At 37.9% G+C, this 15,148-nt stretch overlaps 1 protein-coding gene across 1 annotated transcript; it reads left to right on the top strand.

Annotated features, from left to right (window-relative positions):
• Nucleotides 1–1,849: 1,849 nt before the first annotated feature.
• LOC144439226 (uncharacterized) lies at nt 1,850–8,738 on the top strand. The gene is made up of 7 exons (XM_078128499.1): nt 1,850–1,976; nt 3,655–4,704; nt 5,064–5,199; nt 5,869–6,033; nt 6,619–6,818; nt 7,592–7,698; nt 8,384–8,738. The coding sequence occupies exons 1-7, from the start codon at nt 1,850–1,852 to the stop codon at nt 8,606–8,608; spliced, it is 2,010 nt and encodes a 669-aa protein (XP_077984625.1). The 3' UTR covers nt 8,609–8,738.
• Nucleotides 8,739–15,148: the final 6,410 nt, after the last annotated feature.

Here is a 15,148-nt window from a genome sequence, read left to right as displayed (position 1 = left end):
CCACTACAGTAACTGCCCCATTGGCGTTACTGATCGCATTCTAGAAAACATTCGACTGAGTTCATACACATGTTTAGTATTTCAAGATCATAAAAAGGCCTTTGACAACGTCAATGTTTCACCCCTTGGATTTCAGACTTTGGTTTACATGCTAATGAATACACTTGTTTATATAAAAAAATATTTGTCCAATAGAAAGCAGCGCGTAACAATTAACAGCTTCTCCCGATTGCTTATGAGAGTTCAGCAGGCATTCGTTCTACCTTCTCATCACTCAGCTGCAAGTTAGTGGTAACTCAAAATCGTAATGTATGCAGCTGACAACTCTATCTTTACTCATTGAAATATATCCGTGAAATTGAAAATAAGTTGAAAGAGAACACAAGGTCAAACCATGATTGGTTAAACGGAATTGACAAAAACGACAACAAAGAGTATGGTCTTCGGTCCGAAGAGGAAAATCTACTGCATTTCAAAATAATTTGAATATCAAATTAAATACACAAATTAAATAAACTGTTAGAACAGGCTGTAAGGTCAATACTTTTAAATATTTTGGTACATGAATTGGTCCACTTTTCACCTGAGAATCATCCAGATAAGTGCCAAAATTTCAGAGTTTGTTATCATCCGCAGATGCAGAATCAGGTCTCTTTACCTAAAAACACTTAATTCCATGATATTGCCAATTTATGATTACGGTGATATCAACTGGTGCAACTGTACAAATAAGATAATTGCTAAAATAAAAACACTATAAAACAGTGCAGGGAAGGTAATCTTAAAGTGCGACCCACAGACCCCGGCACTTTAGTTATTAAAGTCAGAAAAAAAGTTTGTTATAACACTCCCATGATAGATAAAGCTAATTCGAGTGATGTAAAAATGTCAGAAATATACAGTTTAACCCCATTTGTTACAAATATTACACCCGTTTTTAAAATTCATGATTATCACCCACTTCAGTAGTTTAAAAAAAAAGAAGAAAAAAAGTAAAGCCAGCAGTGTTTATATGAAACCTGCTAACAGTAACTGTTCCCCGCAAATCCACTCACATCTAGAGGTAGAAATCTCTGGTATTCGTTACCTGTACATGTAAAGCAAGCTAAAACTTTTAAACCCTCAAAAGACATAATATAGAGACAGTTTTGCTGACTAACTCTCACTTTGTATATCTGGGGGGTATAATACATTGCCATGACATGTGTTTATATATTTATATTTTGTGTATGGATCTATTAAGGTAACTGTAAGAAGTGTTTGAATGGCCAGGTGTGATTGTTGATGTATGAGAGCCTTGAGTTGTTTTATGATAATAAAGATATATATCTTCCACCAAATACTTCATTTGTCACAGTGAATTTTAAGATTTCACAGCGTATACTGCAAGAGGTAACAGAATTTAGTTATTGTGTTGTTTTGTGATTTCATTACTTTACTTGGTTAAAATAATTTCGTAGGTGTATGTTTGCCAGGCATGGACTCCATTTGAGCCCCTTTTTGTCTATTTTGTTCTGACATGGTTTTGTTTGTTTGTTTGTTTGTTTGTTTGTGGGTTTTGTTTGTTTGTTTTTTTACTTTACAAGGTATACTGTAATGGTGCCGTATATTGGGATTTAATCGCTGTTAATCAAACTATCATCTCAAACTATTGACTCGTGTAACCAGTATCACAACAATAACAATTGCCCGTCAGGACACGATTGGGATATTTGACCTAACTAGTAGGGTCAACCAGGTCAGGGACACTATACTACACATTCGTGTAACACAATCAGTATCGATCAAAGCAACCTTCCCAAACTCATTCGATCTATTTAACCCAGACCAACAACCACCGGACTATAAGATGGCTTCTGTAATACGCGGTGTGATATTCTGTTCCCTGTCGGCGTCGTGTGCCATGTATACATTTTATTACCACGTACTGGAAGCTCCGTTGACATGGTTCACTCCGCTCTATGTCATGTTAGCAGGTGAGTTCACCTATTGCCATCCCCTCAAATTCTGTCATGTTTGAGCATATTTTAATTGAGAATACGGTGGTGACTGCGAACTAAAGTATCACCATGTGTTATACAATACTGGACCGAACGTAATTGAGTTATACATCAACATTTTATGGCATAAAATATAGGCTTTTCCTAGTATGCCTCTCGACAAAACAACTACTACAGATATGCAATATAACTCTTTTTGTCAACAACTTTCGTTTCAACATGGTGACACGCACGCGCAATGGACAAATAAATGAAAACAAGTTTCGCTACATAATGCTAACACAATTCTAACTTATCAGTCAGTCAGTCAGTCGGTACACGAAGTTGTTTATGCAGCTAGAGTCATGGCGAACTAGGACAAGGCTAAACTAGGTCAATAAGTGTTCTCAGCTGAAGGCCATACATTCAATTGTATGCTTTCACGTATTGACAGTGGAGTCCTTTAAAGCATCTATTGGCGGTGGCTTAATAAAATGACAGCCTTGTCACTGATTTTGTCACAGGTGTATAGGGCCAGGTGATCAGTTCTTATCAGTCAGTCTTAACTTCTCTATTAGTACTTCCATGTTAAAACCTTTCCAAATGTCCGATATGACACATCTTTTAAAGGTGTATGCATACTAGTATTGTGTTTACATATGGCATGCCCTTCGACCGAGCATATCGTGTAGACAGATCTCGACTGATTGCTTGAGCAGTGGATATTATCACTGCGGTGCCAGTACCTATTGTGTTAACGTTGCTCAGGGTCACCTTGATAGAAGTAACCTTCAAGTTGATAGATAACACTTATTGCATACACTTCAATATAGTTTGAAATTGTGTCGAAGAGTTCGCTGTAATCTCAATAAGGGAGCCTTCAGTAATTACAAGGTGGAGGGCCGGGGAAAATCAAGCCCAGTCTGTGGCATGAAATGTGACCCTCCCCCTAGTCCGTTGTACTAAAAAAAATTACCCCCTTCCCTTAATAATGCAAATTTAGGTAAAATAAGTCAAAGAAAAATGTGACCCTCCCATAATTTCCATTTTCTCAAACATCACCCTCCCCTGAGGACCGATTTGTAAAAGGTGACCCCTAATGCCCGGCCCTCCCCCTTGTAATTACTCGAGGCTCCCTAACACTTCATCGATGACAGACTAGAGTGTAACGAACTATAGTTTTAGCGTACTGGAAGACAGTCCAAGTGATTGGGACCGATCCTCTTTAACGAGCACACGCCAAGGTGATTTGTTTAATAATCAATAACAAATAACAAATACAACGAGTGTACATATTTAATGTCTTTTAAAATTGTCTTGATGTATACGTATGTATGTATGTATGTATGTATGTATGTATGTATGTATGTATGTATGTATGTATGTATGTATGTATGTGTGTGTGTATGTATGTATGTATGTATGTATGTATGTATGTATGTATGTATGTATGTATGTATATATATTGTGCGTGCGTGCGCGCGCGCGCGTGTGTGTGTGTGTGTGTGTGCGTGTATGTGTGTGCGCGTGCGTGTCTGTTTTTTTTTTTCGTTTTAAACATAACTAGTTCTGCACTGGCTCCCCGAACTTGATTCTACTCAGCGAACATGCTAATTGAGAAATCAATGAACTTTAATGTGTGTTTTTAATTATCATTCTTTTTTTTATTTTTCAGGTTCAGAAGCACTTCTATCGTCCACATTGGCATACCTCACACTCAGGATCATCGATAAACGAACCTCTCCTTATCACACATACCTCACTCTGTTTTACCAGTCTCTATTTGACCTTGTCAATGCTCTTGTGGGAAAGCTATTCCGGCAAAAATTTGAGAGAGACACAGAGACGTGGCGAGAAACCCAAGATACTCTTCTCCGGGAAATTTTCGAACGCAATGCAGAAACGGAACACGGGAAAAAATTTCAATTTCGAAGCATCAAATCTAAGGATGAATTCCGACGTAAACATCCTCTTACAAAATTTGAGTCATACAGGCAAAGTATTGAACGGGTCTTAAAGGGTGAAAAAAACATTCTCACTGCAAATGAAATCGTTCATATCGCTTTAACCTCTGGGACAACTGGAGGGGGATCCATGTTCCCTGTGTCGAAGAGATACTTTTCAGCATTTTTCACATCCACTCCCATGGTCCTGCGGGAGATATATCGTCTGGCACAAGGCATAATTAGCGGACAGAAAATACTCTTTATTAGATTTGGCGCCAAATCGCGGCTATCTGAATGTGGCCTTTCGATGGGGTCATCTACATCGTATTTCAATAATGAAAGCGGAATGATAAAAACGATGCTCAACAGTATAGAAGCATCGCCCCCATTGCTATTAAGCATCCACTCTGAACCAGAATCGCTCTATGTGCAGTCTATTTTCGCTCTTAGAGATCATACGATTTCTGCAGTAAACGCCGTATTTGCACACTCATTATACAGCATGTTTCTTACAATGGAAACAAATTGGGAGCAGCTCGTTGATGATATAGCTAAGGGTAGGATTGACCCTAATCTTGACATTCCTGTCAAAGTGCACAAAGACGTGAACCGAATTCTACAACCAGATCCACAACGTGCGAAACAACTGGCAGAGGAATTCAAGAAAGGCTTCCATGGTATTGCAAAGAGAGTGTGGCCTTATCTCCACTTCATGTCTGCTATTACAACAGGGTCTATGAAAGCTTACTGTAAGAGATTGAACGAGTACTACGCACCTGGTAAGAGCTTTTCCGAATATGAACATATTGCATCGTGCGTCTGTAAACGCTGGGTGTTAAATATATAGAGTAACCCTCCCCTCTCACACACAGACATACACACACATACACACAGAAGAGATGGATGGTGCCCCCCCCCACCCCTGTATTTTCTCTGATCCTTTGCCATGATGCTTATGCCTTATACATCGATGTTTTAAAGATTCCACCTTTACAAAAGCATATCCATAAGTTCAAATATGACTAGCATGAACTCTACACCACTCCGAGGCTATAGTAAAATCATCGCATATCCAGAAAATTGGTCTTCAGACGTTAAACTTACGGATTTTCTTTTTTCTTTAACAATTCCTCTTCAGGAATCCCGCTATATTCATACTTGTATTCATCATCCGAGGGTTGTGTCGGCGTGAATTTATGGCCATCGGACAGTCAAGTTGTTTACGCCCTTCTACCAAGATGTAATTTCTACGAATTCATACCAGTTGCGAGGTGGTAAGCATTTAGCAGAAATAGCCATTTACATTGACTTGCGTCATTCAAGACAAATTGGTTTAATGATGTCAGAAAATTCGCACAACTTTGAGCCTTCGTCCAAGTTGACGAATGCTATTCATGGTGTAACTCATTCTCTCATCTCGAGTTTTCTTATGATTGCATTTTTCTCATCTTCTTTGAACTATAATTCCGACATAAGGATGAAACTGTGAATTTAGCCCAATCCCAAAGGGAGCAGACGATTGTACAAAGTTGGTCTAGAATAATACATTTGTGAGGGCTAGCGCGGTTGTGAAATCAGAACGGCAGTCTGACAAGCGTTGATCATACCTCTCAATCGATCAATCAACAGATCGATCGACTAAATGCCCTGCCTACCGTCAATCAATCTTTCGATCGATCGATCGATATATTTATTCAGATAATTGATAAGTAATCAAATAATCAGTTAATCATTCAATCACTCATTTTATCAATAACTTGGTCGATCAATCGATTGATTAGTCGACCAATAAATTAATCAAGTAACCAGTGATTCATACAAGTAACTGATAAAAAATCAATTAATTAATTAATCAATCAACCAGCCAACCAACCAACCAACCAGTCAATCAGTTTCTGTCCATCATCATGACACGTCACATTATCTTCACATTCGACTTTCAGTGATCAAATTCAACCGGATACACTTTTCTCTGAAGATCTCGAAATTGGCAAAGAGTATGAAATTGTATTGACAAATGAACATGGCTTGTATCGATATCGCCTTGGTGATGTTCTAAAGGTGGTACGTTACCATAACAACTGTCCTGTTGTTGAATTCATGTACAGGTGAGTGTGAGTGAAGTCTTTCAAACTTCTTTTAATGATCTGTACGACTGTTTCACAATCAACGCTTCACTTATATGTATGCTGCGCTTGGGGAGGGGTGAGAGTTAGCAATAGGTTTACAAGTAATATTCATACAGTACTTAGAGATAATTTGAGTGTAAGACCCAATTGTTTCTAGTCTTCAATTTGGAGAGATTAATATGCATACTAATTATGCAGTTTGATCGAGTTTCGGAAACCACATGTAACGGACACCAAATGTACTAACTTGTGCTCAACTCCCCATGGATGAGAAGTAGACACATACAACATCTTTCAGTATACACTATGAGGCTATACATTGCAACAAAATGATTTAAAAATCTAGATACATTTCAAGTGCACCAGAATTACGTTGAAAATGCACATTTTTGTTAGTTACAATCTACTCCTTTATAATGCAATCAGGCAAATGAAGCATTGATTGTGATAGCCGTAACTTTAACTGCTTGCAATTGTAATTTTGATTAAGTATAGAAGTGTATACTGTCTACGTACACACAAATGTTACAACTACGCCGTATTTCTCCCCGTTTGCATCACAAGGCGAGGCCAACTCCTGAATATCCGCAGTGAAAAGACACCAGAGACAGCAGTTTACCAGGCACTGCAAGATTCGTTGGCTGCATGGCAGGGAGTTCGTCTGGTTGATTATACTTGTACAGACAGCGTTATGCTTGACAATTGTAACGCCGTGCCACGTCAAACTTTTCCCAGGATTCTCAGTGGTCAAACTCCATCTCAAGGTATAGATGCAGAATTTAATGTAATGGCTCAAGACATTGCATTTTTGGAACAGTGAAAACTAAGATTTGACTAAATAAATCTGCGACGCAGTGTAGTAGAGGTGGCCATATACATAGGGACACGTAGTATTTCTTAGATTGCGATATTCTTGCCTACGGGCACAAAATAGCTAATAACGTTGTGACCTGAATGTTTCCTCTATCTGAGTGTGATGCATTTGTAGTAGCAGACATTTTAACAATCTGATAAGAAATACCACGTGTCCGTGTATATAGTACAGTATAACAGTGTATGACACATTTGTAGTAGCAGGATTCGTGACATATTTTCCATAGTGAAACAACAATCTAAAAAATACTACTCGTCCTTGTGTTGTTTTACATATCATCGTCAGTCACTGTGGAGAAATCTTCGCAGTTCACAATTTACAAAGTCTTTTTTTTTTAGAAGAAGAATCTTATTAAGTTCTGAAATGTACATTATTGCATCATGTCATAAAACAGAAAAATGATGACGAACTCGAACAGCTTTCTCATATGATGTAATGGTAATGTAACACACTGGGGAGTTCATACCAGTTAGTTTAGCTGCAATCCTAACCTGAGGCGAACCTAATACTATGTTTATATCAAAATCAACACAAACTGTAATGTATTGATTGTCTATTTCCACTCCACTATATTTTAGCTCTATTATCTATTATCAATTGATATATCACCATGGTTAATAGTAGCATTTATGCTAATTAATTTTTCCATCGTTTAACGCATAGGTAATAAAAAGAACGAGTCGCCATATTACGTGTTATTTGTGGAGCTAGAACGTCATGATGGGGAAGGTGTTGGATTAGATGACCTGTCTACAGACCAGTTAAATATGGTAAGATCGTTCAAATTGTGGGAAATGTATTTCAAGTTATACTCTAGGTTAATAGCATTTCGATAGATTCTTTTGCCAGAGACAGTGAACGGTTACAATATATTGATAGCTCCTTTCATGTCAGTTCTGTATGACTGAAATGATGAGTAGGTCATGAGTATAAGGTTAACAAATGGAAATTTTAGGTTACGCTTCTGCCATCCTGAGCCGGGTATGGTTATAGTTTGGGTTAGGGTAGTATTCGTATTAAAGCGTGCAGCTTTGAACGCGAAATCACTTAAATCTGGTTGGTAATTGAATAGTTTAGAATAGCATATCCATAAACTTCAACGAGTTCCTGCCTTGGATTATAATAGACAGACAGACGGACGGACGGACGGACGGACGGACGGACGGACGGACGGACGGACGGACAGACAGACAGACAGACAGACAGACAGACAGACAGACAGACAGACAGACAGACAGACAGACAGACAGACAGACAGACGGACGGACGGACGGACGGACGGACGGACGGACGGACGGACGGACGGACAGACGGAATGACGGACGGACAGACGGAATGACGGACGGACAGACGGAATGACGGATACAAGGACGGACTTAGTTGTAGGTTAAACCATTCATGCTTATATATCTCTCATATCACAACTTTATTTTCTCGTGCTTGCATTGCGTATAGTTCGATGAAAATCTTCGGAGACGTACGTCCGCCTATGACTCGTTTCGCTCGAAGGAGAGTATAGCGCCAACTAGAGTATATCTAATGAATCCTGGGTCATTCAGAGAGCTTAGACGATACCTGATAGAGAATTCCCAAGCAACATTGATGCAGTATAAGCTGCCGCGGGTGTTGAAGAGACCTGGAGCTGTTAATTTAATGATGAAGCAGAGATTATATGTGTAGCGTACAACTGATAGTAGCAGTAGGTACACCGTGCATGCACATGATGTTGTACTTTCGTCACTGGAAAAGTGATCTCCGGAAAAAAAAAGATGTGACGCTACCAAACACCTGCAGACTGTAGTTAGTCGTAACCGTCGCCATTTAGTGCAGGTATTTTTATGCAAAAAAGGGGTCAACCCGTCACTAATCGCAACAGAATTTGTTTTTACACTATTTATCTCTGGAATGTATACGGGATGCAATAATGCATAATTTGCATAAATACGAAATGGCAACTGCAGTATATTTGTAGTTCACAACTTTTGACCATGTTTGCCTTTCTATTCAGTACGTATATTTCGGTGTTTAAGATACTAGTTGACATAACTGTACCCGCATACAAGTTGTGTAAACACAACTTCAAGTCAGTTCGATTGACATCTTTTTTTTATATCATTTCAATGTCATTGTTTGTTATATATTATAAATGTTATTTTCAACTGTTCGACTATATTACAGCTGTTTAACTTGGAAATTTCCAAAGTTTAGTTATTTTGTCACTTCCTTTTTTTTTCAATGTAAACATTCCTCACAAACTATATATCTTTGTATCAAATAACCATTATGATATGACATCAGGGAAACCAAACGATAACATGATAAGGCCTATAAAAAATTGGTGCTTTCAGTTATCCGACCCCACCTAGTTTTTCACGCCGCTCATAAACATTTTTTACGTGGTTGAGTAAAGAAATAGTACATCAACTCAAAAAGACAATACAAAAACCGTTCTTCCGATCTGTAATGGTTGTACATCTGATGAGAAGAAACCAATAACATAGAGATCATATAGAAAGCAACAGAAAACATAACTACCTGAACTAGACACTCACATATGAAAAAATATATTTAAAAAACTACACCCCCCCCCATTGTAAAATTGAGCGTAATCGGAACCCCTAATTTTTTGTTAGGACTAAAAGTTATCCGTAATTATTTTTGGGAGGCTATTTTTTATCTTGTTGTTGTTGTTGTTGTTGTTGTTGTTGTTGTTGTTGTTGTTGTTGTTGTCGTCGTCGTTGTTGTTGTTGCTGCTGCTGCTTTTTCTTGACATTACCTCTCGTAAACAGATTTAAGGGTTCGATATAAGTGAATGTTTATTGGTTTCTGGAATACGACGCATGTTCAACTGTAAGACTCGACTGTGCATATTATGGACTATCAAAATGAGATATGAAAGGAAACGACCAAATCATGCCACTTACTTATATCAGTCCATGTCCCAGCCACGAAATACCTCAAAATTTGATTCTTTTCAATATTCGTTGATTTTGCACTTTGTATGTAGAAAGGTGATCTCGCGTATGAAACTTACCATGAAGTAATGTTTTCATAAATTAGACGGATAATTATCAGTCGACATGAAAATGAAAACGGTATGTGTACGTCTATATCGTATAGTGTAGTCCCATTCTATGAACTATTGTCGGCCAGCATTACCCGAAAAGAAATTGATATGTAAGAACAAAAATGCTAAGATGTACATATATGATAAAATTTAAGTTTTCGCTTAAACACAGCTTTTCTATCGGAGTGCCTTTCGTTTGAAGAATAAGTAATGTATTTCTGAAAATAAGCAACCCAGAAATCATAATTTACATTTTTAATATGCCTTGAATGTAAAGTACATAGTGAATGAATCAAGTTAAATTTACTAGTGTTATATTAAAGATATATCTTACTATACACACACTCTGTGTTTATTTCATCTGCGGGTAACTCCATTGTGAAAGGTGCATTATGATGTGTGTGACGTGATTAGATGTGATGTGATGTGATGTGATGCGATGTGATGTTATGTTATGTGGTGTGATGTGATGTGATGCGATGCGATGTAAAGTTTTAAACGCTTCTCAGAATGACTGCATATATGTAAATCAAGTGTGATTATTAGTTATGTCGGTGGCCGAGTCTGGGTTACCTCTTATCACTGTAGCTGGGCTTCGAACCCATCCAGGCCTAGGGTTAGATTAAAAATGTGCCATGCTGTGACGAGTGTCGTTCCGTTTGACTCTACTGAACACGCAGTTTTTTCCGCGGGTACTCTGGTTTCCTCCTGCATTAACACTGCACCCATGAGGGATGGCCCTCACGGGGCTTCTTGGAAGATAAGTGTTTATACATGTTATATACTCATAAAAGAACTATCCTGTATAGATATTTTATTTAGACGACACACAGTCTAGAGGTTTAAATAATGTTCTCTTGGTGGTTACCACAATTTCATATGAAAAGCTGCACCTGATAAGAACGTGTTCTGTTGATTCACATTAACTTATAACTCTAAGGACGACTGTGCCTCTACAACTTGCTTACAAATCAATGTGGCTCAAGTCACACAAAACAATGTCATATGAAAGTTTACACAAGGCCATTTTGAAATTAATACTGTGAAATTTGGCATTTCACTATCTTGTTTTCAGTTCAGAAAACTAAGTAAAAAAATTTCATTTTACGATAGAGTTAGTACAATGTTTGATGGTCATTTTGAAGTGCTCTTTATGATGAGAAATCTAATTTTAGGTTCTACCAAGAGAGGGCTCTGTCTTCATTCCATCCCACTTCAGTGGTTTTTGCAATTTCATGGCAATGCTTGAAGGTGAAACAATCAAAAGCAAATATTTCTTTCTGGTTGCGGAAGGCATTAATTCTGTACACACATTGAACAATATATTACGTGTATACTATCAGAGTCTGTGTTTTGTAAATATGTTTTCAGTCATAACAAAAATCGAATTTTTTTTTAAAAACTTTGTGGTATGAATTTGATGTTCTAAATTCTCTCCTTTTCCTTTAATAGTAATATACTTCTGTATGGTTTAGCGACCAATACTGTGATTGTGTACATGTGTTGACAATCACGTACGCTATACACTCTACATAATACCACTCTCTACGAAGGCTTGCTGCATCTTTGGACTAGAGGTTGAGTACTTCTCCATGACTTCCCGAATTATCTTCGTTGATTTCACATCTTGGGTTTGCCCTGTTTCCGCCAGACGTTTCAAAAGACGCTGAAATCGCTGGGCCACGCCATGAAGAGCTAAATAGTTTCCAAGTTGTCGCCGAACACCAGGATCGTTCTGATATTTGCAATATGGCTTCAACATGTGATCGTTTACGAGAGTGCATGCTTCAAGAACGTCTATACCATCTTCATCTAGTTGCTCAAGGCATAGTTGCATTTCATGAACTGTTTTAAGTTCAAGGATGACTTTATCAAATAGTTTTTTAATGTCCGATTCAGTTAACGTGACTGGGACTGTGGCATCATGATTTGGCACATTTTCTGTGGAGGAAACGTGACATAAATGATTAGTTTAAAGTCAAAGTGTCATTAAAATTTAATCAAGGCAAGGGCACTTGGTTTGCATTATACCGAATTTCACGACTTATCTCCTTACTTTTAAAGTTGACGACTATCCAACTTCGAGCCCCTCTCCAATGCCATGGTCCGCCATATACGAAAGGGAACGCAAATAAGTGCAAGGTAGACGAACTATGAGTAATCGATAAAGCCTAGAAAAAATGTTTGGTTCCGGTTATAACCGGACCCCACCTAGATTTTCGCTGCCGACTTCAAACTTTTGATTACGTATAAGAGCGAAAAAATAATAACATCGCAAAAATTGTAAAGTCTCGTAAGAAATAGTGGATGAGTAAACTGTTCTTCCAATCTGTAATGGCTGTATATCTGGTGAGAAGAAGCCTACAAAACACATAGACAATATGGAAAACAACGGAAAACATAACTACCTGAACGAGACACTCGCATATGAAAACAATTATCTTTAAAAATTATCTATCTACTCCACCTATTCTAAAATTGTGAGTACATGTGATTTGTAAATGCCTACGTAAATTGATTAGTAATTATCGACGATCAAACGTAATATAAAATAGTTCGGACGTGCAATATTTACACTGCATTCCCATGTAGGCCGATGCCGACAAGATCTACAGCATAACTGAAATATTTGTTACTCTATGTATATTTTATTTAAAGGGTACTTTGGACAATTGAGGCTTCTGTGTGCGCAGTATAAAACCTTTGTCGGTAAATACGTACTCCTCAGGTCAATCGATCGCATCATAGTGATGGGTTGATTGAAGCCGATAGTAAGCTTATAATGATCGCTCTTTAGGACCCTGGACGTCTGCAGGTCGGATACGGATTCGGAGTCGACGTCATTGCCCTTCAAAAGCCAATTATCCACACGGAATATAATATAACACATTGACCATGACAGTGCTTTCAACAATGTATATTCATATTTTGTCTATAATTATGGTTGGTTGACTCAAGAAGGTTTAAACCCATGGTTGATTGCAGTAAAACTAAAGAGTGAAAAGAAAAGACCCTGCTTTCGATAAATTCATTGATGGAAGAGCAGACCAGTATAGAGAATTCTCTATAGTGGTCTGAGATGGAAGCTACATGTGTTTCCATACCTTGTATCTCTTCACGGTTTACTGATGAATCTGTTTTTGACACTTGAACGGAACTAGCTGGTACATGTTGAATGGTGAAACTGCCAGATTTAGACGTACCACAACCCATTGTTGTCAGTTCTACTCCGCAACCTAGAATGTATCTAGAATGGTTTAAATACATATCAATATATTGTTATATAACTTACGACTTCAGCAAAGATTTCTCAAAGTTGAACGATATACCAATGGATACATTTCTAATTTTGGGTATTTGCAATATCATTCCATCATATCATCGATCATGATAACACACAATCTGATTAAAATAATGATGGAACGCGGCTCGACGTGCACAGAGGCGCTCATTCCTGCAGTCGAAAACAAACGACAATACATATATACAAAGGAATACGGAACTAAGTAAATCAATCGGAGCCATATTCCTATATCAGATTTTAATCATACTGACGTTGGTATACGGTAACCAAGACATAAAATTCGACCAATGCCATTGTATTAAATATTAATTCATTTGATGCTTTTGCAAATATTATGCTGATACAAGCATTATTTATGTGAGGGAAGGAGATTATCAATGCATAACATTTAACATTTGCGTTTAACCATTGGTTTGCTGGTACTGTAGTTTTAATGTATCGTTTCGAACCTTAAGGTGTTTTGACCTATGACCTTACCTGACGTGCAAGGTGCGGCTTAGTGTTTGTGAATATTTTCATTTCCATGATGCGCGATCAGATAGGCATAGATACAAATAACCCCACCACTTTTTGTATCACTCGATGGCAGTACTTTAGTGTTATCGGTTTAATATTCAAAACGGTAAGAAAAGTGAAGAATGATTTGCCAATACTGCAACTTTAACTCAAGAATACCGCAGTATACTGTGCTCCAAAAACCCCTCTCCTACCCCTACCCCCCCCCCACTCCCATCCCCTGGCAGTGAAAGGAAAAAAACAATTGTACAAAAAACATTAATAAGCTGTTTGAAAATTGACGATTTGATAACGTTTAAGCGTAATATATTGAAATTCGATCAATTGTAGGTGCATGTATATACAAGTGGTATAAACATGAGAATAAATGCTGAAATGGCAAGTACCTTTCAACGTTATTGTACTGCTAGCTGGTCAGGAACTAACTCCGAGGACACCACTGGGACGACAAACTTACGACAACAATAACAGCTTAGCAACAGTCAGTTACATGCACTATGACCCCTAATAGTAATGATCACACAAGCATGTCATGATTGATGATATTAGGTCAACGGTTATATCGAGCGGTGTGACGTAAAATTGAAGGCAACATAAACACAGACACAAACACAAACACAAACACAAACACAAACACAAACACAAACACAAACACACACAAACAAACAAACACAAACAAACAAACAAACAAACACAAACACAAACACAAACACAAACACAAACACAAACACAAACACAAACACAAACACAAACACAAACAGCAGCAGCAGCAATAGCAACAGCAAACACTCATAAATATACTGAAAACATGATCCAAGGTTTTGTTTTAGTTGTTTGTGATGATTTTAGGGGTAAACCAGGCATTAGAACTTGAAGGGTAAAAATATTGAAGTTTATATCATGATTTTGTCATGCGCTGTTTCCAATTTGTTTTGAATTCGACCAGAAATGGAATCAATATCTTTAAGGAACCCACCAACTTACAGTTGTAATATGGCTTTTCTCATTTGTGCAAACGGAGCTGAAGGCCTACACCAAGGGAGCAGTCGTTTATCAAGTATATGTATTGTGCAAAGTTTCTTTCTGTTTTGCCACTATATACGCTTGACTCCATTATCATAAAGTGGGTGACTGCCAGAGAATATGTTTGTATAGTGTATGAAGGGTATTGAAGACAATATTCTATGGGTTTCAACAGTGTGTATGGTTTTGAAATTTTACGCCTCTAAATGTCCTCCATCATGTCTTCATTTTCAATAAAATGCTCACCGTGGAAGAGGGACACACCCCCCCCCCCCCCACGGATCATGGTGATGTTGTTTCTATCCCAAAT

This window comes from Glandiceps talaboti, chromosome 8 (genome assembly GCF_964340395.1).
Source record: "Glandiceps talaboti chromosome 8, keGlaTala1.1, whole genome shotgun sequence".
NCBI classification, from domain to species: domain Eukaryota; kingdom Metazoa; phylum Hemichordata; class Enteropneusta; family Spengelidae; genus Glandiceps; species Glandiceps talaboti.
This window is presented reverse-complemented; position numbering and strand designations above follow the sequence as displayed.